At 56.6% G+C, this 26,183-nt stretch overlaps 1 protein-coding gene across 10 annotated transcripts in view; it reads left to right on the top strand.

The window, feature by feature from the left end:
- The first annotated feature begins 1,521 nt into the window (after window positions 1-1,521).
- GRM4 (glutamate metabotropic receptor 4) overlaps window positions 1,522-26,183 on the top strand; it is a 126,004-nt gene continuing 101,342 nt past the window's right edge. Inside the window, exons 1-2 of one of the 10 annotated variants that reach the window (XM_055390208.2) lie at window positions 1,522-1,600; window positions 13,775-14,656. In XM_055390208.2, coding sequence (XP_055246183.1) covers window positions 14,138-14,656 — 519 coding nt within the window. In that variant the 5' untranslated portion in view covers window positions 1,522-1,600; window positions 13,775-14,137. The other 9 variants (XM_055390206.2, XM_019029566.3, XM_019029570.4 and 6 more) reach the window with 9 other exon arrangements.

Here is a 26,183-nt window from a genome sequence, read left to right as displayed (position 1 = left end):
CACACCCCATACCTGCAGTTCTGCTTTGAGATTAGTGTCGTAATCCTTGTTCTACAGATAGGAAACTGAGGACGTTGAGCAATGTGACCCAGACATGCACATGTGACACAGGCGGGTTTGAACCCAGGCAGGCTGTTCCCAAGAACACTGCCTCTCCAGGAATAACTTGAGTTCCCTGCAAGCCCAGAGCAGTGCACATTTGGCTGGGCAGAGCTGCTGGGCAGCAGGAACTTTCAAGGCCTTTGCTTATATCTCTACAAAATGTGTGGTGCTGAGGTCCGCATGGCCACGGGGTGCACTCCTCAAGGGCAGAACTGCGTTCAGTCGTGTGTGTACACCTAGAGCTGGGAATGGAGCAGGACCTCAGTCAGTGTTGTTTGCATTAAAAAAAATAAAAGCATGAATGAATGAACAATCTGGGTGCTTCCCTCAGAGACTTCAGACCGATTGGGTAAATGAGACATGTATTTGGGTCATTACATGTGACAGCAAAGAGAGTGCAAGCTTTGCCAACATTTATTCACTCACCAAACATTCCTTGAGCTTACGCTACTGTTCAGGCATGGTGCCAGGCTCCATGGCCAAATGATGCTGAACGAGATGTGGTTTTGGCCTAGCATAGTCTGGAGATCTGGAGGAGGTGGAGCCTGAGCAGGTCTTCAGGAAAGGGCAGGAGCATGGAAAAGGGCAAGGAGGGAGAGAGGGCAGTCCAGTTGCAAGGGATGGGGGTCTGTCCCTGTTATTCCCAGACTCTCCCAGACATTCCCCTCACCTAATTTCCCCTGTAGAAATTAGGGTTGGCTGAGTCCTGCCAGGCCCGGGCATCGTCAAGCAGAAGGTAGCACTTGGCAGGTCAGCCGGGGGTCGAGGTACTGATGGGGAGGGAGGCCTCTGGCCAGCCTCTCCAGCTCTGCCGCCTGCCACCTTCTTCCCCCAGCTCCCTGGCACAGTGTTGTGCGCCCTCCCCAGGACAAGGACAGTCACACATCACGGCTCTAATTGAAGCCGCTTCTGCAGTCTGGGGTGAGATGCTCTTGCAATCCTAAGAGGGCTGCGTGGCTCCCTCACTTCCGCGCTGCCTGCCTCTAACCAACCCTCTCCTGAGAGTTTTCAAGCCCCCTCTGGGAAGGGGGCGAGCTGGCTTTATGGTTGGCTAAGGGATTCTTCCCGAGTCTCACTGCAGCCTGCCGACCAGGAGGCCACCTGTTACACTTTTGCCATCCAGTGCTGGAGGGAGACCAGCGGGTGGGGTGTTTCCCTAGCCTGGTGGGGTTTTGAGGTGGTAAGGGGGCTCTGTGGAAAGTGTCCCCTGGACAGGCTGTGAGATCTGGGGAAAGTGGAGTCACCTCACTGGGCCTCAGTTTCTCCCCTTGTTATATACTTGAACCAGAAGCAGTGGGGTGTGCAAATGAACATGCCACATGGGGGCATACGCCACGTGCGCGCGGATGTGTGAGGTTCCAGTGACGCACCAGGGTGGGAGTAGCGCGCCCCTCTGCGTCCCTGTGCTTTGCTGTACTTTTCTGGGTGTGTGTTGGGGAGGCTATGTTCCTGACCCTCCCCCTCTGGGGTGAGAAGGGGTCCCCGCCATGTCCTCGGGGTAGGTGAGCTGGCACGCGCACGGGGAGGAGGAAGGGGGGGCTTCCGGAAGAGGGCGCCGGTGGGGTGTGGTGGAAGGGGAGCTGCCAGCAGGGCGGGTGTGGAGGGGTGGCGGAGCGCCGCGAGAGCCCTGGCCTTCCGGAGGTGGAGGTGTGGGGTAGGGGGTGGGCTCCAGGTGCTCTCTCTTTAAAAGGCCGGCAGAAGCGCCGTGAGCTTGGCCCGCACTTTCAGCGCAAACTTGCCGGATTGGTCTCGTGCCTCCTCGGGTGCAGCAGCGGCTGTGGGCGCCGGGGCAAGCGGCTGCGGCCCCCTCGCCCCCTTGCGCTTCCCGGCGCTCCCGCCCTCTCCCGCAGCCTCCCCTCTCAGCGCCTTCCTCGCTCTCTCGTCTCTCGCTCCCTCTCTCGCTCGCTCTCCAGCGCGCTCTCTAGCTCGCTCTCATTTTTTTTCCTGCTGCTGTTGCCGCTATCGCGGCGCCGCCAGGCGCCCGTACCTCGGCCGGCTGCGCTCGCTGGTCGCTCCCGCTCCGCTCCCTTCCCAGCCCGGAGCTCTCGGCCAGACCCAGCTCCCCTTGCCGCCTCTCCCGCTCCTTCCGGCTCGGACGCCGGGCTCCGCCGCAGCAGGAGCAGGGGTTGCCGCCGATCTCCCTCTCGCTTGCTCGCTTGCCGGAGCAGCAGCCGAACGCCGCGCGCTTGGCGGCGGCTCCGGCCGGGCGGCCGCCAGCTCATCCCTGCTGCGTCCCGGACTCCGGGCGGCTCCGCGGCGCGCTGGGTCCGCAGCGTCAGCGCCGCCCGCCGCGGCCCGGGCTCTGGGCACCGCGAGAACCGTGCCTCCGGCCGTCGCCTGCCTGCGCCCCCGGGGCAGGCGGGCACGCAGCCGACCCCTCGCCGCGGCTTAAACCTTGCTGGCGCGCGGTGAGTTGTGGCCCGAGGGGGACGGACAGAGGGGACCGTGCCCTCCGGCCTCCTGGGGCGAGGGCTGCGGCGGGAACATCGGGGCTCGGGGAGGTGGCCTCCGGCGAGCTCCCGCGCTTGGAGTGCTCCGAGGAGAGCCGGCGCCCCCGGAGCCCTAGGGGCCGGAGGGCGCGGGACCTGAACTAGAGGGTCTCCCCTCGGGGCTAAGGCAGGCTTTCCGGGTGCCCCTGAGGGAGGGAATGGGGCAGAGGCTTTTTTGCGGGCCCGGTGGAAAGTACTGTCTCTGTATACAGGGGCTTCCACCGGATGGAGGGTCGTGCCAGCTTTCAGGTGGGGGCGGCGGCATTAGCGCATCCCCGTCTGCGGAGAGGCGGGACAGGCGGGGGCGCGGGGCATTATTTGCACCTCTTCCCGGCAGTCTCCCGGCGGGAGGGCACCCAGCCTCGCGCGCCTCAGCTCCTTTCCCAGGCACCGCGTCCAGCTCCCGTGCCCGCCCCAGCGCCGCCTTCGCCACCGGACGGAGCCCGGCAACCGCTTGCCCGTGGCCTCGGCAGGTTGTGGGGGTCTCTAGGGTCTGGGGTCTCCCTGCAGCCCCAGGACTTCAGGGTCAGGCTCTCTCCGGACACTCGGGACCGTCCCTCCCCGGGACCGTGATGAACCTGCGCGTCTACGCGGCCGCCGGGCGAGCGGACCGGCAGTGGTCTCTGTGTGTGCATGTGTGTACGCGCGTGTGTGCTGGGGGTCCCCGCTCCGGGGTCGGTCTTCCCCGGCGCTCGCAGGTGGGAGGCGTCTCCTCCCCGCGCGGGGGCGGGGCCGGGAGGTGGAGGCCTCGACTGCGAGAGGCGCCCCCGCACCAGGGCGGTCTGAGGCTGTTTGTGCTGAGATGGGGCAGCAGCATCGGCGGCGGCAGGGAGTCCTGAGGCCCGAACGTACGAGCGCCCCCTTCCCCTAGGCCCTGAGTGACATCCCGCCCTCAGACTTTCATTCCCTGTCGGAGGAGGCGCCTTGCTTCTTTCTCCCCTCTCCGCACCATTGCCGGCCCCTGGCGCGGGAGAACGCGGCCTTTCCGGACACCGACTGAGCTGGGCTTGCCTAGCTGGGTGCCCGAAGCCACGTGTCTCTCAGAGCGGTGGCTGCCCCTGTGTCAATCTGGCAGAAAGCCCGAAGTGACAGGGAGGGAGGGGCATGTATGTTACCATCATAGTCCCTCGCCTTGTCCATTCTGGGGTGAGTGGGGGCCTAGGGCAGGCGGGGAGACCAGTGCTCCCAGGGTCTCCATACGGAGCACCCCATCCCACACCCTGCCGTTCTGCAGCGCTCAGCCTCCCTCCCCGGGGCCAGCCAATGGTGGACGTGAAGAATGCTCTCATACCCATCTCCCGACACTCCCGGGATGCGTCCTGGGCTAGCCCCACTTTCCCCCGGATCCCAATGGGATGCTGAGCCTCAGGCTCTGGTTCTGCATGCTCAGCTCCTCAGAGCCCAGAAGGGCCTCAGGGCCTTCCGGCCTAAGGTAGGGGGAAGCTTTCATGAAGAGGGGAGGACTAGCAGGAGCCTTTTCGGAGGTGGCAGAACTTCCGCAGAGGCCTCTGGGTACTCTGGGGTGTGATCACCCATAGCGCAGGGGCCTCATCACCTCTTCTTGGCAGGCCCTGGGGACTGGTGAACCGGCTCTCGAAATGGGCCTGGCTGCGGTGGAGAGTGGAGGTTGGAGCCTTGTCCCCTCTCTCACTTCCTGGAGGGCTTCACCAGCCCTTAGTCAGATCCTGTCCTTGGGGTGGGGTGGGCGGGGGGCTTTGAGGATGGTGCCTCCAAGCCTCTGCTCAGCACTGGGCTGGGCGTGATGTCCGCTTGTGAATTGGGTGGCCACTGTCTTTATGTTCCTCCAACTTCTGTCCTTTTACACATAAGCTTTTGCCTACCTGCCAATACCTTCACACCTGTCAGGGACAAAAATACCTCAAAAGTTATCCCCCCTGCACCCCGCACCTTAGCCACTTCAGGGACTACCCTTTCCAGGGGCATCTGCATTTAAGAGAGACGGGAGAGGAAGATGGCAAGGCTTAACCCAAAGGAGTGCTCTACCCTACTCGTGGATTCTCAGGCATTTTCAGGAGCGAGATATATTGGTGGGGGGGGGGGCGGGCAGCATGTAGCTCGTCACCAAGCACAGGTCCTGAGCAGGCGGAGGGGAGGCGGGAGCATGTCAGGAGTTGAGCTGCTTTCTGGGCCTCAGTGGCCTTGCGTAGGCCGCTCCTCCTCCCCCCCCCTCCTCCCCCGACCTGCGTCTGGGCGGCTTCATTCCGTTGGAGGCGTGACGTCTCTGAGAGGGAGCGCCTTGCACAGCGGCAGGCAGCCCGAGGTAGGTGAGAGAGCGAGCGAGCGAGCGATCGAGTGAGTGAAACTGGAACTGAGCAGTGTGCTAGCCAGAAGGGTCAGGGGGCCGGGTTCAGGCCTAGAAGGGCTCTGCAGCTCCCACTCACTTCCTGAGGGGTCCACAGTCCAGCGCCAGGATGTGTGGCCACACCCATCCCCGCCCTGCTGCGGGGGACAGCTGGCAGCAAAAGATGGGAGCAGAACCCACAGGCTCCTGAGCTGAATAATTACAGCCGATAGACGTGTCCTCTCTCCTAGACAAGTGTGGAGCCGGCAGCCTCTAATTACCACCCACCCCAAGATATCTGCCCACCCCACTGTCCTCCTCTGCTCGGTCTAGAACCCGACTTTCCAGTGGGCAGGCCGCACTGGCAGCCTGGACAGCTGGGCCTGCCGGCTGTTGGCTGGCAGGTTATCTCATTTCTGCAGAGTGGCGGCCGCCTTTGCCTCCTGAAGAAGGCATGTGGGGAGCTGGCATTGGAGCTCTGGCCCCACTCACTGGGGCTGCAGAAGAGCTGCTGGCTGTCTTGGCAGGCCTAAGGGGCTTGCACTGGTGGGCATGGGCCTAGAGCAGTGGACACCAGCTCTCTGTCACTCCCACTCAGACTGATGGCTCCTGGAAAGAACGGAGAGGGCTCATTTTCTTAAGTGTCACCTCTGCTGTAGTTAGCAGGGGACTATACAAAATTAAGTTAGAGGGTTTTGCTGCCTTTGGTCCCTGTAGAGTGCAGGCTGCTTTTTCTTGGTCCTGCGAGCTGTCTATGTCTCTCCTCTCTCTGTGTACTGTTTCTGGCCTCCCTCTCCCTGCTGCCTCCCAGATGAACCTGAGGCTGGTAGTTCCTCCTTCACAACTAATTCCTTCTCCCTGCCTGCCCTGGGGGCTTCCGCCTTGGTTTCCCACTTTTCCCCTCCACCTGGCTTGCCTTGCCTGAGCCTGCTCCTGGAAGGGAGGCATGTCAATGGAACTTGCTTAGAAGAGATGAAGCCTGCTAGCTAGCAGCCAGCTCACCCCGCGGCCCTGCCCACCCCCGCCCCTCGACTGCAGGCCTGAGAGACTGTTCCGGTCTGTCCATGTTTCTCTTGGCTCCTTGGAAAAACGAGCACCACAAGGATAGTAAAAATCACCCCTTAAATTAAAGCTGATGACTCCTGTCGAAATGTTTTATTATTAACCTCACCATTTAGCAGTCTCGTGGCAGCAGTGAGGCATCAATATATGTGTACACACGTATATTAAATAAATTGGGGAATGCAGTGCATAATGACATTATCTGGACCCCATTCAATTAAGGTAGATATTATCTGTGGTAATTGGGAAATGCCAGCCCATAATGCCAGCCCATGCCATTTGGGGCCGAGCCATGCTGACAGGCAGGCCGTGGTGTCTAGCTAAGGCTCTCAGTTCTCCCGAGAAGGCACTGGCCACCCATTGGTGGTGATGATGGTGAGTCCCAGGAGAGCTTGGGCAGCTGCTCTCTCCGGGCTGGGCCACCAGCGTGGGAACCAGGAGGTCTGAGTTCCACCCAGTCCTTCACACTTGGCTCTCCCAGCCACCCCTCTGTTCCTTAGGGTGACACAAGCTAGCCCCTGGATCTATTTCCTGGTTAGGGGCATGACTTCTAGTAAAAACTCTGTCATTGCTACAGGGTTATTTTTTAGGTTTAAATATAGAAATAAAGATTGGAGACTCGACCTGATTCCTAAGCTTGTGGAGGGTGATTGCTTCTCAGGTATCACTCACTGCCTCTTTTCAGTGCCTGACCTCGGTGCAGCCGAGGGATGGAAGTCTCCCCACCAACCACAGTTATATTCATGCGGTGCAGTTTGGATGTTGATTGGGCTAAGCCAGTGGCCCCTGCTTTCCAGGGCAGTGCTGGGTTGTTGAGGGGACAGGAAGAGGGAGGAGAGAGGAAGAAGCAGTATTAGTGGCGAAGGCCAAAATAGTAACAGCTGCAAACAAAGACACTTGCCCACTTGGGCCTTGTGCTGGAAAACTAGAGATGGCAGCATGTAGGGTTGGGGAGGAGAGGCCTGGGGGTCTGCATGGTTGCGGCCTGCTGGATGGAGGAGATCCAGGCAAGCATGAGCCTGGTGGCTGGTCCCCTGGCTCTGGGAGAGGAGGAAGGTCAGGGTGGGGTATTTTCTAGGCTGAGCAGGGAGGCCCAAGGGCTGATGAGATGTGCTTGCCTTGTCGATGGGACTTGCTGCTGTGAGCTGCTGTGGCCTTTGCAGGTGGCTGTCCTTCTAAGTCTCAGGTTTCTCTGGTGATGAGTCCCTGCCTGTGCTGTGCTCAAACCCTTCCGTGGCCCCTCATTTCCCTGTCCACACTGTGGTCGATAAGGTCCTGTTGATCTTGTGTTCCAGGCCCTCTCTGACTTCATCGCATCAACCCTCTCCCCACTGCCCCCTGGTCACGTTGGCCTCCTTGTTCATTCTCGAACATCAAGTGCCAAGCCTGTGCCCACCTCAGGGCCTTTGCACTTGCTGTTCTTTCTCTTTGGAATCCTCTTCTCCCAGATGTTCACATGGCTCATGCCTTTACTGCTTTTACTCTAGGATCAAATGCCACTTCCCCAGAGAAGCCTTCCCTGATTATTATTTTCTGAAAAAGCTCTTCTGGGTCATTCCCTGTCCCCTTACCTGCCTTATTTTTTTTCATATCGCCTGATCCCCTGAAGTCCCAGCCATCTATGTGTTCAGGTATTTGTTGTTTGTCCTGTGCCCACCCCCTTTGGGACATGGGCTCCAGAGGGCAGGCGTTTGTGTCTGTTTCACTCCCAGTGTTTCCCCAGTGCCCACCCAGAGCAGGGGCTGGTGCACAGTGGGTGCTCAGAGCACCTTTGAATGTCACACTGAGGGACTGAATGGTTGTGACAGAGGGGACTGTCTTCTATGCTTTAGCACACAACAGAGTTGTGAGAATTCAGTGCGAGGTCCGAGTGCCACTCTGGACTGGGCACACTGCTGCAGATCCCCTGTCCTGGGCTTTGCTCTGGGCAGGGCGCTGGCTTTGCCTGGTCAGTTACTGAGCCTTTCCTGTGTTCTGAACCTCGGACTGGGCGTGGGGAACATAGAGATGAGGGCAGTGCTGTCCATGCAGGCCTTTAATGTGCTCCCAGCCTGGTCGTTGTTAACATGAGAGAGGTTCTGTGTCATTAACTGCGGAGGAAGGAGATAACAAGAATTGTAATAATCAGGGCAGGCTTCCTGGAGGAGGAAGGATCTCAGCTGCTTCTTGAAGGGAGAGCTTCACAGAGAGGAGGGTGGAGGGAATCATAGGTTGGGGGAAGGCAGGGGCAATGGATTTAAAGTTTTCTGCTCCAAGTTCACACTGGCATTAGGCAAAAGAATTACTTCCTCTTTCCCTAAGAATTACCCTCCTTTTCCCTCCCTGCTCTCCTCTGGGGCATTCCACCCCATGCCCATGACAGAGCCAGTTGCCTCTGAATCAGGGCCCTGTTGTTTTGGCAGAACAGGGAGGGGACAGCTTGTGGATTGGGGTCTGGGATTTCTGACATCAGGAGGCTTCCTGGTTGAGGCTGGTGAGCTGGAGCAGCTCAGGGGGGAAGGAAAGGGAAGACAGTTGGGGCCAGACCCCTGCTGTGCTTCTTGCTCTTAGCTCTTAGCATGCGGCTGTGGCCATTCTGGCTGACTGCCTGGGAGCAGGGCTTCTCTTTAGGCAGAATAAAGCCCCAGCTGGCCTGGGGTGGGTTGAAGGTTCCAAGATGCCTCCTTATAGCTGAATCAATCCTTAGTTTCCCTGCCTGAAACTATGCCTCACATTCCACCATTAGAATCATTCCTGTGGGTTAAAGAGTTGCTTATGGAAGGGGCCTTAAACACAGAGATAGATTACTTGAACGAGAGGCCCAGGAATCATTTGGCTCACATCACGTCATTCATTCACTTCCACGAAGCCTGCTGGGGATGCCAGGCTCTGTGCAGGACTGGGCTGCAGAGGTCAGCACGAGGAGGGCTGTGCTGCGAGGATTTGAAAGGCTAACTGGTCATCCGCCTTCCCCATGGCCTGGGAGTCATACAGTGCTGCTGGCAGGGGTGGCACAGTTCTGACAACCCGATTCTTGTCCTGTCCTACAAACCACACCTCTGCCCAGCCAGTGGGGGCCCGGACGGATAGCAGAGGGGTCACAGAGGTGAGGGGAGGGGAGAGGCCTCCAGTTCTCCCTCATTTCCCCTTTGGGGCAGTAGCGCTGCCATCCCCCTTCTGGGAGATGTGGGATGTGGGTGATGAGGCATCTAAACAGCTCAGGAATTGAAACCAGACTCCACACAGCCATTCACAATTCTAGAGCACTCCTGAGCACCTGGGCTGGGTGGGCCCTGCAGAGACAAAGGTGAATGGAGATGAAGGAGGTGCTGGTGGGAACACAGAGAAGGTTGGGAGCTGAGAGGAAGGTGGGAGGGAGCTCTTGGCCTGGCTGTTTTTGCTGAACCCCAAGGGGCTCGGGCCTGAGTCCCCAAGCCCCTTTCCTAAGGGAGCTGACCCTCAGAGGGCCAAGAGCAGGAACCAGGGGCTCTGGCAATGACCCTGACCCTGGGAAACAAAGGACAAGGTTGTTCTCTCGATTTACCCTTTATTCTGGTGTTTGGGTTTTGTTCTATTTTCTTAGTTTTGGAAGAATAAAAAGAAACTCAATGAAAAATAATTGGGGGTTTGGTAAATCGCAGCAGTTCTCTTCGGATCCGGTTGTTGTTTTGTGGTTTGTGGTTCTTTCTGGCTTGGGCCCTGGATGCAGAGGGAAGGATTGAAGTTGGAAAAGCATGAAGGTCCTGCTTGTTAATATTATACTAAGAAGAGGGCCGGGCAAAGTGGCTGACACCTGTATTCCCAGTACTTTGGGAGGCTGAGGCTGGAGGGTCGCTTGAGCTCAGGAGTTCGAGATCAGCCTGGGCAAGCGACATAGTGAGATGTCATCTCTGCAAAAAAAAAAAAAAAAAAAAATTACCTGGGCATGATGGCGCATTCCTGTAGTCCCAGCTGTTCAGGAGGCTGAGGTAGGAGGATCGCTTGAGCCTGAGAGGTTGAGGCTGCAGTGAGTCGTGACTGCACCACTGCACTCCAGCCTAGGCAACAGAATGAGACCCTGTCTCAAAAAAAAAAGAAAAAAAAAGGGACTTAGAAGTGGGCACAAGGCAGGTTCCTGGAGTCCCTGCACAAAAGCCCTAGATATCAGAGAGGTCCCAGCTGGGATGTGTGGGGACTCCCCCATCCCCCTTACCCTGACTGTTGGTTGGGGAAAGGGGTAGCCTGCAGCTGTCCCCCATCAGCTCCCCTTACATCCCCATTCACTGGAAAGAATGTTCTGGAAAACACTGTTGGCCTGAGAGCTATTGCTATGTGGAGGTGACCCAGTCACTCTCATCCCTGCCCCTCAGGGCTCTCATTCCTCCATGCCTGGCTCTGTCCTCCCCTGGAACCAAGGAACCTAGTGGAGCCAGAGAAGAGGAGAGAGACTGGGAGAGGGTGGTGGGGAAGGGAGAAGGAAAGGAAAGGGGGAAGAGGCCCGTCTGGGGGTGGGGCCCACACTGGCTTGGACTCACAGTCATCCCGATGATTTCACCTGGGGAAGGATGCCCCTAACTGACCCAGGCTTGAGCTCTCCTGGCTATTTTGGAATTGGCGGGGGAGTGTCTGAAAACTGGGCAAGGACTTTAAAGAAAGGACCCCTTCTATGTGCCCCCAGCTCCTCCCTCTGCAGAAGGAAGCAGGCCCTGCGGGGGAAGGGAGCATCCGCCTGGCCCCCACCCCAACCCACCCCACCACACCCTGCCTCTGCTCTCAGTGGCTCCTTTCACTCATGGGGTATTTTTACTTTTCCCTTGTTCCTGTTACATGATCAAAGGAGGGAGGGGAAGCTAAAAGAGGCAGTGGCTTGCCCAGCTCTCTGGAGAAGCTCAGAAAAGGCAGGCCTGGTGGGACTGAGGGGTGGATAGGGACCTGTGGGCAGGGGCTGGGACCCAGTCCTGTGGGAGGGAAGTCTCGCAGGGGATCTGACCAGCTTGGGGCTCCAGGCTCTTGATTCTAATCTGCGGGTGTTTGCCTTTCTCCTCTTGGAGGCCTCCTTCCCCCATGGCGTCTGTCCTTCCCCGTGTGTGTGTGTGTGTGTGTGTGTGTGTGTGTGTGTGTGTGTGTGGTGTGTGTGTGTGTGTGTGTGTGTGTGCGCGCGCGCGCGCATGCACTCCTCAGCCCAGACGTGCTCCGGCCTCAAGGAGAAGCCAGTGTGAGCCCTCACAAAGGATCTGGAAGCCTAAGCAGGGCCTGACTATCAAAAGCTGCTGTGCATTGGTCTCCCAGCCTGAATCTGCCCTGCTGTAGCCCCGGCACACAGCCTGTCATGATGCCAAAAAGCCCTCTGTTTGAAATTCATGGAAACCGATCATAAACTCACAGGACCTTAGAACTGGCAAGGCCTGAGAGATCCTCTGGGCCAGCACAGAGGAGCAGCCAGGGGCACGGGCAGCCTGCACAAGCTCTGTGCCCCTGGCTAGATGTTGCTTAAGCACTTGGTGCCTTGGCTTTCTCATCTGTGAGATAGGGATAAAAATACCATGAAGCTCATAGGGATGTGGGGATTACATGAGAAAATGTAGGTAAAGCACTTAGAACAGTGCTTGGCACATGGCAGTGGTTGTCTTTTGCTGTGATTTCTCCATGGGGCACCGTCGGCATTTGGACAGGATGGTGTTTAACTGTGCAGGCTCTCCCACCCACAGCTGGCCAGTTAGCATCTCTGCCCCCTGCCTGCACAAGGGCTAGTAGCTGACTCTCCTCCATCATTGCAACAACTGAAAATTTGTCAGCAGGGGCAGTATGGCCCCCAGATTGGATTTCACTCCAACCCACCCATTTTACAGATTTTCCTGAGAACTAGCAGGGATGCGCCTTATCTCTAGCTACTGCAGCAGGACCATGAGATTCGTCTATGGCTCTTATGGTTTCTCTCTTCTGAATTACCTGGTACTTGCATCAGCAACTCATACCCCACCTCCTGTCACTATGCATAGCCATCTAGGACAGAGATCTGATAAATTCATTCACAGGAAGGAATGAGTGATGATGACAGCTCCATACAGGTGCAGCTCCCCGCCTTGTATTTTAATGGCTCTTAAGCCTTCCTCAAAGCACTGGCCTTGGCCCCTAGTCCTAGGTCCCTGGCTCCTGGCTCCAGGGGAGAGGGTGGTATTATGAAACTTTCTGTCAGCTTCGCTGGGGCTTCCCAGTGTGGCTGACGTGGCTTCTAGTCCTGGATGCATCTTGATTTGCTGTGTGACTTTGGGAGAATTATGTGATACCTCTGGGCTACCGGTTCACCTGCAGCATGGGGCCAGGGAGAATTAGTAGCCATATTCTTGGTTTCTGAGGAGGTAATATGAAGGGAGCATTTTGAGGAAGGGGTGAAATGTGAAATGAGTGTCTAGAAGGCTGGAGAAGCTCAGGAGCTGAGGCTGTACTCTGGGGCACTGCAGCTTCCTTCCCTCCTCTTGGCCCAGAACTGGAGCAGTCAGGGATTCTGTAGGGGGAATGATGGGGGAGGGATGACCCTGAGACCACGGCTTGGTCTTGATGGAGGGACCACATCTCTGGGGAAGCCTCGCAATCCCAACACAAGCTCCTCTTCCAACTGCTTGGGGAAACTGAGGCACAGAATGGACAAGTGGCTTGCTGGTCTTCATTTGACAAACCCCTGGGGAAGGGGGCCTTGGGTTTGGCCCCCAGCCAAGCCCTGACTCAGCTTCCATGCCTTCTCCCTGTGGCCTCCTAAGTGGTGGGGAGGGAGGTTGCTGGCTTTGAGTGGGGAGGCTGGGGTGAGGGAAGTAACCCCGGGGGGAAATTAGCCCAAATTAGCAGTGAGAACGAGGAAGGGCTGGTGTTCTCTTCTCTACTCTTGCAGATAAATATTTAATCACAACAACAATAATGATGATGATGATCTTAATAATGTGCCGTAGCTCAGGCCGTAACCCGAGCCCCGCTCTCAGAGGGAGGAAGTGGGGGTGGGGAGAAAGAGCAGTGGAGAAATGGAGAGATGAAGAAAGTCAGGAGAGGGAGGGAGGGAGGGAGGATGTGCAAGCTGAATGGAGGCCTGCTCCTCATGCAGGGGCTGCTGGGTTTCCCCTGCTCTGCCTGGGGTAGCTGTGTAGCTGAGGTGGAAGCAGGAGAGTGCAGGGTCCACCTTGCGCTCCCTGATTCAGGATGAAAACCCAGAACCCCCACAGCCTCAGCTCCTCCCTGGCCTTCCCTTGGCCTTCAGAGTGAGCAGCTCCCAGCCTACACCACTGCATTCCAGGATGATTTCTTGAGGGGGCCTTATTTGTGTTCCTGGGTCTCTGAGTCCCGGAAGAGCCAAAGTGTCTCGGGTTCCAGAGCTGACAGCAGGAAAGCTGGGCTGCAGTAGGCATTGTCCAAGCTTTATCTGAGCTTGTAATTAAACTGCACACTCCCTGCGTGACTCAGGCAAAATGCTCTCCTGCTCTGGGCCTCAGTTTCCTCATCTCTGTAATGGGATTGGGCCCATAGGACCTGTTTCTTGCTCTCCTTCATGTGGATGTGTTGAGGAAGGCCCCTCTTCCTCCCAAGCCAGTTCGAGGCTGTTCCTGGGGATTGTGCTCTCTGATGCCCGGGCTGCTGATAGCAGTGGGTACAGGCCTTAGGAAGCTTCAAACATGACCTAATTTCTGCCATACACTCTCCCATTTAAGCCAGATTTGAGCAATGGCGGAGAGGAAACCAAGTTCAGGAGATTTATGGAGTCTTCGGCGATAACCTCTAGCATCTCCTTCTCTCAGGTTCCTGATGAGAGATGAGACTAGCTAATGTCTTCTTTGGGCTTCTGTTTGATATTCTCTCTCTCTCTTCCCCTTCTAAGGTTGGTAGGAGGAGAGGATTGGAGCTGTTTTCTCCTTGATGCCAAGATACGCCAAGCTAGGAGCACTCTGCCCTTTCCACAGTCATCCACCAAGAACAGGCCTGCAGGACGGGACAAGGATCAGAGCCTTCCTGCAACCCCGGCCACTGCCTGCTGTCTGTGGGCCTGGACTGTGCGGGCAACTGTGCTTGGCCCGAGTGACAAGGAGGTGGGAGAGGGTAGCAGCATGGGCTACGCGGTTGGCTGCCCTCAGTCCCCCTGCTGCTGAAGCTGCCCTGCCCATGCCCACCCAGGCTGTGGGGCCAGGGGCCTGCCAGGGCTAGGAGTGGGCCTGCCGTTCATGGGTCTCTAGGGATTTCCGAGATGCCTGGGAAGAGAGGCTTGGGCTGGTGGTGGGCCCGGCTGCCCCTTTGCCTGCTCCTCAGCCTTTACGGCCCCTGGATGCCTTCCTCCCTGGGAAAGCCCAAAGGCCACCCTCACATGAATTCCATCCGCATAGATGGGGACATCACACTGGGAGGCCTGTTCCCGGTGCATGGCCGGGGCTCAGAGGGCAAGCCCTGTGGAGAACTTAAGAAGGAAAAGGGCATCCACCGGCTGGAGGCCATGCTCTTCGCCCTGGATCGCATCAACAACGACCCGGATCTGCTGCCTAACATCACGCTGGGCGCCCGCATTCTGGACACCTGCTCCAGGGACACCCATGCCCTCGAGCAGTCGCTGACCTTTGTGCAGGCGCTCATCGAGAAGGATGGCACGGAGGTCCGCTGTGGCAGTGGCGGCCCACCCATCGTCACCAAGCCTGAACGTGTGGTGGGTGTCATCGGTGCTTCAGGGAGCTCGGTCTCCATCATGGTGGCCAACATCCTTCGCCTCTTCAAGGTCAGTGCCTTGGTTGGTCCCCTGAGGTACTCTTCCCCCAACGGACTCTGCCCGCCCCACTTCAGGGTGCCAGGCCTGGCCGACCAGCCCCTTTTTCCTCCTTTTTTCCTCACTCTAAGGGACAGTTTTTTCCTCAGAGCAGTGTCTGAGAATTTGGGGCAGCTCTTCATGGTTTCAGTATGTTGTCTTGTGGTCTCAGCACAGGCACAGCAGATGAAAGGCATCGGGACCCAGCCTTGTGGCGCTGACCGAGGTGCTGAAACAGCACCTGCCGCTGGAGGCTTGGTGAGCAACTCCACTCCTCTCTGGGGAATTCTGTACCAGGAGGAAAAGGATGTTCTGGAGAATGACAGAGGGAGGAGGAGATAGGCAGACAGACAGATAAAAAGATACGCAGGTGGATAGACAGAAAGACAGACAGACAGATAAGAAGAATGGAAATATGAATGGTGGAGATTGCCAGGGAGAAAAAGCAAGACTTTTGTTTTGACATTGTTTTCATATAATTGCAATTCCCAAGAAAGATGTTTTTCTTCTGGGTAGTTGAGGAAGCTCCCTGTGGCCCTCCTGCCCCACCCGAGATTATGATTGGAGAATGTGTCCTCATTTTTTGGATGGGGTGTGGGGCTGCTGAGCCTGCAGAGAATGCAGATGAGGACGGGAAAACTGAGGCCTGAGAGAGTAGGCGGTCTCTGTTTCTGGTGCCCTGGTCCCTGAACCAAGCTTCCCTCTGTGATTTCCTTCCTTCTGCCCTTCTTCCATGCACACCTTTCTCCCTTTCCTTCTGGAATCCCTCCCAGCCCCCTCCTTGCCGCCTCCTTTCCTCTCTTCCTGGGGCAAGAGCTGCTGATTTGCAATTCAATTGGAGCCAAGTGCTTCGCTAAGCTGCTAAAACAACTGAAAGCTACCGGGTAGAGAGAAAAACATTACAAGCATTTTACCAATAATTATGTGCCCGTTTCTCTCTTGGAGCCTGTCTTGTTTGCTCTGTGTGTGTGTGTGTGCATGTGTGTGTGTTTGTGCGTGTTTGTGTGTGTAGGGAGGGGAGGAGAGAATGGGGAGAGGGAAGAGGAAGGGACACAGAGGAAGCTGCTTGGTCCCTCCCTCACCCTGGTGCCAGATTCTCAGCCTCTGGAGTTGACCTTTGTCTCCCCAAAGTCTCCAGGGCTAGGAAGTAGACTGAGAGAGGCTGTTTTGCACCAGGCACGGTGGGGAGAGCTGAGCCTGGACCACTCTCACTGGGACTCTTTCTGGAAGCCATTAGCCCACTTCCCATGATGCATCAGGACTTGGGGGCATGTCTGGGGGCCCAGATAGAAGTGGAGATGAAGGGAAAGGATGGTCCCAGTGTTGGGGTGGGGGTGAGGAAGCTGGTGGGCGGGAGTGGCAAAGGGAGGAGGCCAGAGTTGTGCTGTCACATGTCTGGGTGGGGCAGGACTTTTGCCATTGGCTGCTCTGGGGCTGAAGAGCACGTGTGCGCCCACCTGTGTATGCAGTCATGTCTCTGGTATGCTCTGTGGGCCTCGAATATAGGGCTTTTCCTGGAGTGTTGGTTTTACTTGATGAGTTGGATGAAAACACAATTTTAATTTTAAAGCAAATGGATGCATTATGAAGACTGCAAAATTTGTACATGGTTTTGTTTTTTATTTTTTTATGATCAGTGGTTGAACATGGATGTACGTAGTTTGAAGATGAAGCAGGAAACTTGAAAATATTTCTGCCCTCGCGGTAGGCAGCTGGAACAATCCCCGGGGTCTGTGTCGCTGTGATCATCTTTCACAGTTCTTTGGCAGGATGGTTTGGGAATGGTAGCCTGGTTCAGTCCTCCCACCGCACCCAGTTTTATGGTGGGGACTGGAGACAAAAGGAGAGGAGGAGCTGGCTGGGCTGTCCCAGGCCAGGGCCTAGTGATGGCTCAGGCCAGATGAGTCATCACTTCAGCCCACCTGGCCCTGGCCTGGGAACTGAGGCAGCCTGGGCCATCCAGCAGAGGGGACAAGCCTCGGACTCCTCCTTGTCAGCCTGGCAGGGTGGGGCACAGATCCCCAGCCTCCAGGAAGGCCACCCCACAAGGGAGGCTGCTGTATTCTCTTTATCTGAGTTGTAATTAAACTCCTTTAGTGACTCTGGGTCTTTTAGAAAGATGGTGAAACAGCCTGGTCCAGCCCTTGAACCTGTGACATTGGTGAGGATCCCTTCCCCTGTTTTCCAGAGTGGAGTGAGTGCCTACTTTATGGGGAGTTGGAGAGGCCCAAAGGAGCTGAGAGTGCCCCGTCACTTGGTACATGGCGAAGGCTCAAGGAATGGTCACTCAGAGTTAGGTCTTAAAGTGTGTTCTTGGGAACATAGATATTTTGAGATGAGACACTCAGTGCCCCAGAAAGGGGAGGGGGCTGCAGCTGCTGTGCTAACCTCTCCCAGCATGGGGAAGGGCCAGGGTGGGGTGAGGGGCCTTGGGTGAAGAGCCTTACCATCCTGGGGGTTCATGGTGTCCCCTGTTTGTCTGGCCACAGAGGAGCATGGTGTGGTCTCAGTTTGGTCTGTGCCTCCTCAGAACACAGGATGGAGTGGTTGGGGCAGGGGTCAGGAGCCCCCCAGGCTGCGCAGAGAGCAAGGCAGGACCGGGAGGTAGAGACCTGGGGAGTGGAGAAGAAAGCAGGACAGGGGGGCAGAGCTGGGCAAGGAAAGGGAGGGACGGCAGGGAGAAAACCAGCCGGCTGTGGCCTGCATTCCCTGGGTCCCTTTTAACAGCCTTAATGTTCTAGGCTGGTGACAAGAGGCTTCCTCGATAATTAAACTGATAGAAATGAGAGGCTGGGTGAAAAACCTAAAAGCCATTTACAGAAGCAAAAAGATTGAACTTTGGGGAGGGAGGTCGGGAGCAGGAGCCTCGGGAAGGAGAGGGTGAGGGAGGGATGCCTTGGGGGAGGGGACCTGCGCCCACTGCCAGGTGTCCATTTCAAAGGGCACCACAGCAGCCCCTGCCCTGCTCCCCTAATGATGGGTTAATGTGGCCTGCTGGGAACTTGGCACCAGAGGCTGTGATGATAGCTTTCCTTCCTGCAAGAGGTGGACTTCCGGTGCTTGGCTCAGAGGGGAGCCCTGGGTGTGGGGGCACTCAGGTGATTCCCTGCATGGAGAATGCTAATGGAGTGCAGTCAGGGTCAGGATATGAGCAAAACTCACAAGGCTCAGAGCTGGAAGGGGCCAACCTCTTGCTCTACAGATGTGGAGGCTGAACCCTGATAAAATGACAAGGCAGGGCTCAAAGCCAGGTGCCCTCTCCCAGGCCTGACTCCTGGGAGACTGCCTGCTCAAGAGACAGCTGAGTCAGAAGTGGGACTTGAACAGGTCTCTATTGGGGACCAGAAGGCCTGACTCTGGGAATTCATAGGTCTGACAGCTTCTATCCCTAACTTCCCTGCTCCCACCCCTTCCTTCATTTGCAATTTGTCCCATTCTTTCAGGACAGGGGTGCTGATGGGTGTGAAGAATACCTTTTGGTGGGCACCCAAGCCCAGTGGTTGTAGCCTGTACAATGCACTGTTGTGGGCCCAGCCCAGGTTGTGGAGAAAGTCAGGCCTGGGTTTGAATCCCTGATCCACTAGTTACCTCACCTCCACTTACCATGTCAGTTATTTACACCATACTGTGAATTAGCCCATAAGACCTTTCTGTGGCTGGCGCAGTGGCTCACACCTGTAATCCCAGCACATTGGGAGGCCGACGCGGGTGGATCACCTGAGGTCAGGAGTTCGAGACCAGCCTGGAAAACATGGTGAAACCCCGTCTCTACTAAAAATACAAAAATTAGCCAGGTGTGGTGGCATGTGCCTGTAATCCCAGCCACTCGGGAGGCTGAGGCAGGAGAATCACTTGAGCCCGGGAGGCAGAGGTTGCAGTGAGCCCAGATCGCACCACTGCACTCCAGCCTGGGTGACAGAGGGAGACTCCATCTCAAAAAAAAAAAAAAAACCTTTTCCTGAGAAGTCATTGTTCGGGGGAGGAAGAGCAGACTGGAGACACCCCCAGAGGGAAGCAGTTTCCAAATTCTGTACCTGTAAGAGCTCAGGGGGATCCAGAAATAATTTCTTTGAGTCTTTTATTCATTTTGCAGTGGAAGAAGCTAAGGCTTGGAAAGGGGGCGCTGCACAGCATGGGGGTAAGCATTTGGACTCTGGAGCCAGGCAGCCTGAGGTCTGACCACCCTGGCAAACTGCTTAACCCTTCTCTGCCTCAGTTTCCTCATTTGTAAAATAGGGATGATAATGGTGCCAGCCTCATAGGACAGCACGGGGATTAAAAATTAAGGTCCAGCTAGGTGTGGTGGCTCACGCCTGTAATCCCAGCACTTTGGGAGGCTGAGGTGGGCAGATCACTTGAGGTCAGGAGTTCGAGACCAGCCTGGCCAACATGGTGAAACCCTGTCTCTACTAAAAATACAATAATTAGCTGGGCGTGCTGGCAGTTACCTGTAATCCCAGCTACTTGGGAGGCTGAGGCAGATGAATCGCTTGAACCCGGGAGGCAGAGGTTGTAGTCAGCGAGATCGTACCATTGCATCCCAGCCTGGGCGACAAGAGCGAAACTCAGTCTCAAAAAAAAAAAGAAAAAAACTGAGTTAAGGTCCAAGAAGGCCTAGCATGGTGCTTGGCACACAGTCAGCCCACGGGAAATGTCACAGCACAGCTTGTAGCTGGGCCTTAAGTCAGCATGAGGGACTCCGCCGATGCGGAAGAGGATGGAGCGGGCAGGCAGCGACAGACGGTGACCTTTAAGGCTGATCCCGGAGAGTTCCCCACCATCTGCCGGGCCTCTTGCGTCTTCCTGCCACGAGCGCAGCACTCAGTGTTGAGACCGAGCAGACAACTTAACTTTGGGTAATGAGAATTTCTTGCTATCACGAAATGGGGCATGGGAAGGGGGAGCAGAGGTGGCCTCTATGTGCCACCCCTAGCCTGGCGGTGTGAGTTCCCTCCCCTCGTCCCATGTGGGGCTGCATGTGCCCCCTGGGCTCTTGGCTGCTTCTGGAGCCGGGGCTATGGGTGTGGCCCTGGGGGAACACTGTCTTAGATCCCACAAGATGTTCTGTCGAGGACGTGGCTTTGTGTCTTTATGCGTTTTCACTACACAGCCAGGAGGAACTCTAGAGAGAGCCCACCCACCCTACTGCACCCATCTTGACCAGGCCAAGGAATCTGGAGGCATTTTTGACCACCGTCTTTCTGTTCGTCAGCTCACCCTGCAGGCTCCACTTTCAGAACTTGTCCTGGACATGACAACTCCTCACGGCCTCCATCCCCATAGTCTCTTACCCAGCCCATTACAGAAGCCTGGTCTTTGCTCTCCCTGCCTCCAAATGGCCTCTCCACAGCCAAACCTTCACTCAGCAGCCGGAGAGATCTTTCTAAAACCCAGATGGAATCCACTCAACCCTCTGCTTAAACCTTTTATTGGCTTCCCGTTGCTCTTAGATTAAAATGTGAACTTCTTTCCTGTCTGAGAGGCCCTGTGCTACCTGGTGCCCCTGATGTCCCTTTGTCTCTCTGGGCACTGCCCACACCAGTCATACTGTTTTCTTTATGCTCCTTGAAGACATCATGCTATTTTCCAACTGCAGGGCCTTTGCACCTGCTTGCCTTGCTGTCTGGAGTCTTCTCTTCCCACTCTTTGAAGCTGGATCTTTCTCATTCAGCCTTGAGCTTAAATGGCCTCTCTTCGGAGAAGCTCCCTGGCCCCTGGCTATTCTGTCTCTTTCCCTGTTCTTTTCCTTGATGGCGCTCATCACAGTTGCAGTCATGTACACATTTGTTTTCCTTTTTGCTATTGAGTTCCCCTCTAGCCCAGGGGTTAGCAAACGATAGACTAGGAGCCAAATCTGGCCCGGTTTTGTACAGTTCATGAGCTAAAAAAGGCCTTTATGTTTTAAAGGGTTGAAAAACAAAATACAAAGAAAAATAATGTCATGATACTGGAAAATCATATGAAACTCAAATTTCTGTGTCCATAAATAAAGCTTTATGGGAACACAGTCATGCCGATTCACTTGTGTCTTGTCTAGGGCTGCTGTCAAGCTACAAGCACAGAACTGAGTAGAGGAGACAGAGACAGAGCTGGCCCCCGCTAGGCTCTACGCCCCACCCATAGAACTCCCAGCGGATGCAGGCCCACGGTGGCCCTCAGGAAACCCTCGCCAAATGGACTCATGGAGGGATGGGGAATGGGAGGGAGACCTCTGCAGCCCCCATGTCTGCAGCAACAGCTGGGCTGGTCTTGGGAGCTGAAGTCTTGGGAGCTCCCTGCGAGCTCCTGGCTGTGGGGATGGGTGTGGCTGGACCTACCTTACCATTGGGTCAAGCCAGTGCCCACTAGTGCCCACTACTGGTGGTATCCAGGGTCACCTGGATATGTTTCTTCCCCTCAAAACACCTTCTCCAGGTCCCCACTGACTCAGGGAATTCCTTTCACCTAAAGCTTTGCTCCTAGTCAAGGGGGATTGCCATGTACCATTTTAGGCTGTCATTAGAGATTTGTCCCAACAGGGCTTGCTCTGTAAATGTTGGGGGTGGGGGGTGAATGAGGGACCCTCTCTAAGAGGTGACTGAGGTGAAATAATTAGAACATTTACATAGCACTTACCCTGTGCCAGGCTGGTCCTAACCCTCATAGCAACAGGGGCAGGTATAGAGTTGTTATCCCTATTTTGCAGAACTGAGAACTAAGGCACAGAGAAGCTAAGCAACTTGCCCAAGGTCACACAGCTAGTAAGTGGTGGAGCCTGGATTTGAGCCCAGGCCATCTGGCCCTGAATCTACCTTTTTTCACCACTCTGCTCTCCTGCTTCTTGACCACCAGCTAGGGGTGGGTTTGAGACCTGGCCTGATGCTTACTTACTGCATGGCCTCTACAAGCGTCAGTTTACTCGTCTGTGAAATGGGTGTGATGATACCCAGCTGGTAGAAGCGATAATGTGCCCAAAGCCCTCAGGAGGTGCTCAGGGGAGGCTAGGGATACAGAATAGGATTCAATAGATGCTGGAGTGCTCGTGAGGTGCTGGGGATGGAGAGAAAGGGTTGTCCGAAGTAGGTCTTGCTGAGGGTGACTGTCAGGGGCAGTTCTCCTGAGGGGAGGGCAGAGAAGCCCCGTGCCGAGATAGTCTCTCTTTCCCCCAAACCCCCACTGTGGTGAGAGCCTGGGAAGGGGAACCTCCAGACCAGAGCCAGGCCTGAGCCTGAATAGAGAGGGGAAGGGACGTGGAAGGAGGGGAACCCTGGCATTGGGCAGCCCCAGGAGCCCTGAGGGGAGGCTCAGAGCCCCCCTGGCTACTGGCAGCCAATCCTCTGTGCGCCCTTGGGCAGGCCTTTCCCTGTGGATTGGGGCCAGTGGGGCAGAAGTTGCTTTGCTCTAGTTGCTCTCAAGCCTAGCAGCTTGTCACAGTCATGGGGGAGTTCGGGGAGCATTGGATTCCTGGATCCCCAGCAGGTCCATAAGACTGTGAGCCCAGGGTCTTTTTTTGGACACCTAGTAGCCTCAGCTGGCCACTGACCCAGATGCCTCGAGTCCTTGGTTTTCTTCTGCAGGGAGCGCCCCACCCACCCTGCAGTCCTCTCAAGCCTGCTTCCTCCGAGGGGAACCCTGAGGTGTGGGGGGTTTGGAACGGAGGCAGGCAGGATGTCAGCTTTAGCGTGCGGTGACTGGATGGGCAAACAGTCTCATTCCTGCAGAGTTAAAAGGTAAGCGTCCTTTGGGAAGCCAAGGTGGGCGGATCACGAGGTCAGGAGATCGAGACCATCCTGGCGAACACGGTGAAACCCCATCTCTACTAAAAATACAAAAAATTAGCTGGGTGTGGTGGCAGGCACCTGTAGTCCCAGCTACTCAGGAGGCTGAGGCAGGAGAATGGCATGAACCCGGGAGGCGGAGCTTGCAGTGAGCAGAGATAGCGCCACTGCACTCCAGCCTGGGCGACAGAGCGAGACTATGTCTCAAAAAAAAAAAAAAGGTAAGTGTGGAGGCCTTTGGGGGCCTCTGGGAAGACCTCCTAGAGAGGCTCCTGGAGCCCAGGTAGGAGCTGATGGGGCCTCTGGATGTGATGTGTGGCATTATGGAAGGGCTGAGGTGAAGGCTGAGTCTAGGGGGGGTCCTCAAGTTCATGAGTGCTGGCTTCTGGCTTTCTGTCTCCCATCTGGAACTCATTTTGTCCATCTGTAAAGAGTCATGCATTTATTTGTTCATTTACTGAACCTACTGGCCATCTCCATGCCCAGCACTGCTAGAGCAGCGGTCCGTCTCAGCTGCACATTGGAATCACTTGGGGAGTTTAGAGAAGCCTCATACCCCAGCCCACCTCAGGAATTCAGATTTAATTGAAATTGAGCCTGGGCTGCCCGAGTGATGACAGGTGCATTCCAGGTGGAGCACCACCCCTCGAAGTGAACTTTATCACGCAGGAAGCACTCGGGTGAGCCCTGCCCTGGTGGGCTTCCACACTGGAGGGAGACGGCAGGCAGTGGGAAGACAAAGCATGTAGTGCGCATCGTCAGGGGAGCAGTGTCCTGCAGAATCACAAAGCAAGGAGTGGCTGGAGAGCCGCGCGGGAGGGAATGTCAGTCTAGGCAGGGTTGGTGGGGGGGCCTTGTTCAGAGCGGACTTTTGTGCAGAACCTGAATGGAGTGGAGGGGCCGCCCTGTGGCTGTAAGAGTGTTCTAGGCAGAGGCAGTAACACGTGCAGAGACCCTGGGGACAGGACTCTGCTTGGCAGTTGATCTGAGCGGGGACCTTGAGATGCGGGTCCGAGACAGTCCGGGGATCAGGGAGAAGGCCTTCAAACCCCTCCTGATCCTTCTTGCTGGCAGAGGTTGTCGTGGGAGGACAAGTCACCAGGTCTCTTGGGACCCCTGTTTCCTCACCTATAAAGTGGGCAGATGGTCCCTGAGCAGCCCTTGTGAAGCCACGGAGGTGAGAGCTCCCTGTGAGAGGCTCATTCTTCCCCTGGGCTCCCACCCTGATGACTTTTGCCCACTCGGGCCTTCCTGGGCCTCTTCGGACCCCACCCCATTACTCCCCCCAGCCCCCAGCCTGAGGATGGACAGAGTTGGGTGCTGGAGACCAGAGAGAGGAAGGGCCAGCCAGATGGGGATCCCCGAGGGGCAGTAATATGGTGGCTGCCGCATGGACCCTGGGGCCAGCTGGCCTGGGTTCATACCCCTGCTCTGCCATTTGTTGCCTGGGAAAGCCTCTCTGTGCCCCCGTTTCCTTGTGTGTAAAATAGGGATGCCTGCAGCACCTACTTCATAGGTGCTGTGAGGATGAAATGCGTGCACAGCAAGGGCCAGGGCAGTGCCTGGCGTGTAGACCATGGAGAGTGGAACAAAGTACCAGCTCTGGAGGCGGCACGTGGTAGTTGGTGCAGATCCTGGCTCCAGAAGTCTGACCCTCCTGGACCTCGCTCATCTCAGCTGGGAAATGGGCAGAATCACGTGCACCTTTCCAGGTGCAGGTGAAAATTGCAGTGGGAGCTGGTAGTGTGGCAGGCTCACACAGGGCCCGGTCATGTTTGTCCTCATCTCCTGCCGAAGGAGCATCTAAGGGGCGTTCGAGGGGTGTGGCCTGAGTCACGGAGCATGGTGATGGGGAGGGGCACATCACCGCATTGAGCCACAGGATGACTCTGGTAGGTGTGCCAGAGCCTCCTTGCATGGGGACTTACTGACCTGGGGTCCTCTGGCCCTTCACACTGTTGGGTGGCCCTGCTGCGGGCGCTGGGGTGATCTCTGGCTCTCTATGCAAGGCAGGGCTGAGGGTCTCCCCTTGCCAGTGAAGCAACCTGTGGCCCAGGTCCTGCTCTTGGGGCCTGCCTCTGCTGCCAACTCTCTGTGTGACCTTGGGTAACGTGGCCGCCCTCTCTGTGACTGAGAGCACAGGATTAGGCAGGCTTTGAGGCTCTGAGGTGACCCTGCTCCCCCTCACCCCGTCATGCTCTGTGCCTTCCACGGCCTGCCTCCTGGCCCTGCTCGGGCCGTGTCCTTCTGGAATGCCCTTCTTGCTGCCTTGTGGGCAGTCGGACTGACTCGAATCCAGCAGGACTTAACTGACCTTCCCAGGGCATGTGGGGGCTCTTGCGGGAATCGTGTCTCTCCCCACAGTTCCTGAGTTTCTTGAGGGCAGGATTGGGCTGAACCGCTCTTGGTCATCCCCCCAGTTTCCAGTGCCTGGCCCAGAGACAGACAGACAGACAGACAGACAAACCGGGGAAGCCGCCAGCCCGGGGCCTGGGTGTGGAACTGAGGAACAGGATGGTGCCTGCAGCAGGGGTGGACCCCCCTTAGTCTGCAGGGTTAGCTGCCCCCCCCACCCCCCGCCCACCGCTGAATGAACCATGTGCCTTCATTTTTCTCCCGACTTTCTAAACTAGCATTTTTATGACCCAGACATGTTGGAAATGAAAGGAAGGCAAATTCTGCTTTATATTCCAATTGACCTTTATGCTTGCCACTCACTCGAGGCCTGGGCTGGGGGCAGTGAGGAGAGGCAGGGCCGGCCTCTATGCTTGGTTCCGTGTGGAGAGTGGTGGCCCGCAGCGCTGTTGCGGGGAGGGGAGCCGGAACAGTTTTGTCCCCTCTTTCCCTGTCTGTCTATCCCCAGCTTCCTGCCTCCTTCTGTCTGACTGTGGCTTTCTGTTCCCCTCTCATGTCCTCCACCCCATCTCTTTCCTCCCCCTGGTGCCTGTTGGACTCCTTGTTGTCCCACACCACCCAAGCACAGAGAGAGAGTGTTGGGGCTCCCTCTCTGTTTGGGTGGTGTGGGACAGCCTCAGCCTTGGTGGCCTGTGGTTAAGGGCTGGAGGCAGAACGGCTGTCAAGCCCACCTGTTCCCTGTGGGACACATCCCAGCCTCTCTCCTACTTGGCTGCCCACCTGCTTGCCCGCCTGCCTCATACCTTGATTGCGGCCTCGGGCATCTCGGTACTGAGCACTTCCTGGTGGGCACCCGCCCCACCTAGACCCCTCCCTCCGACTCAGGGTGCCCCTCAATCCCACCACAAGTCTTGGCCCTGCTCTCCTTGCCTGTGGGTAGGGTGGAACAGCACAAAGTGATTAGCTCAGTGCCTGGCACATCGCAGGCCCTCAGGAAACAGGAGGTGTTGTAAAGTAGGCCCATGTGTGAGGAGAAGACTGGATTCTCCTTCCTGTCCCTCCTCTCATTCCTTCATTCCTGGACTCAGTTGTCTCCAGGCCTCAGTTTCTCCCTGGGGTCTGCTAAGAGGTGGTGCCCCAGGAGGAGGGATGCTCTGCTCAGCCCTGCCCCTGGCCCAGCACAGGTGCCCTGAGCGGGGATCTGCCTCGAAGGCGCTGCCTGCTCCTGGTCTCCAGCCACCTCCAGGGCGGAAGAGGGATTGAAAACTATCAGAGTTGAAATCTCCTGGAGGGGGAGCTCTGGCTGGGTAGAGTGGGGCCCTAATGGGAGCCCTAATGGGAGCGGACAGAGGTAGCACTTGCCTCGTTCTCTGTCCCTGAAGCTGTGG

Source organism: Gorilla gorilla, chromosome 5 (assembly GCF_029281585.2).
Source record: "Gorilla gorilla gorilla isolate KB3781 chromosome 5, NHGRI_mGorGor1-v2.1_pri, whole genome shotgun sequence".
NCBI lineage: Eukaryota > Metazoa > Chordata > Mammalia > Primates > Hominidae > Gorilla > Gorilla gorilla.
Note: the sequence above shows the minus strand (reverse complement) of the source record. Positions and strands in the feature narration are given on the sequence as shown.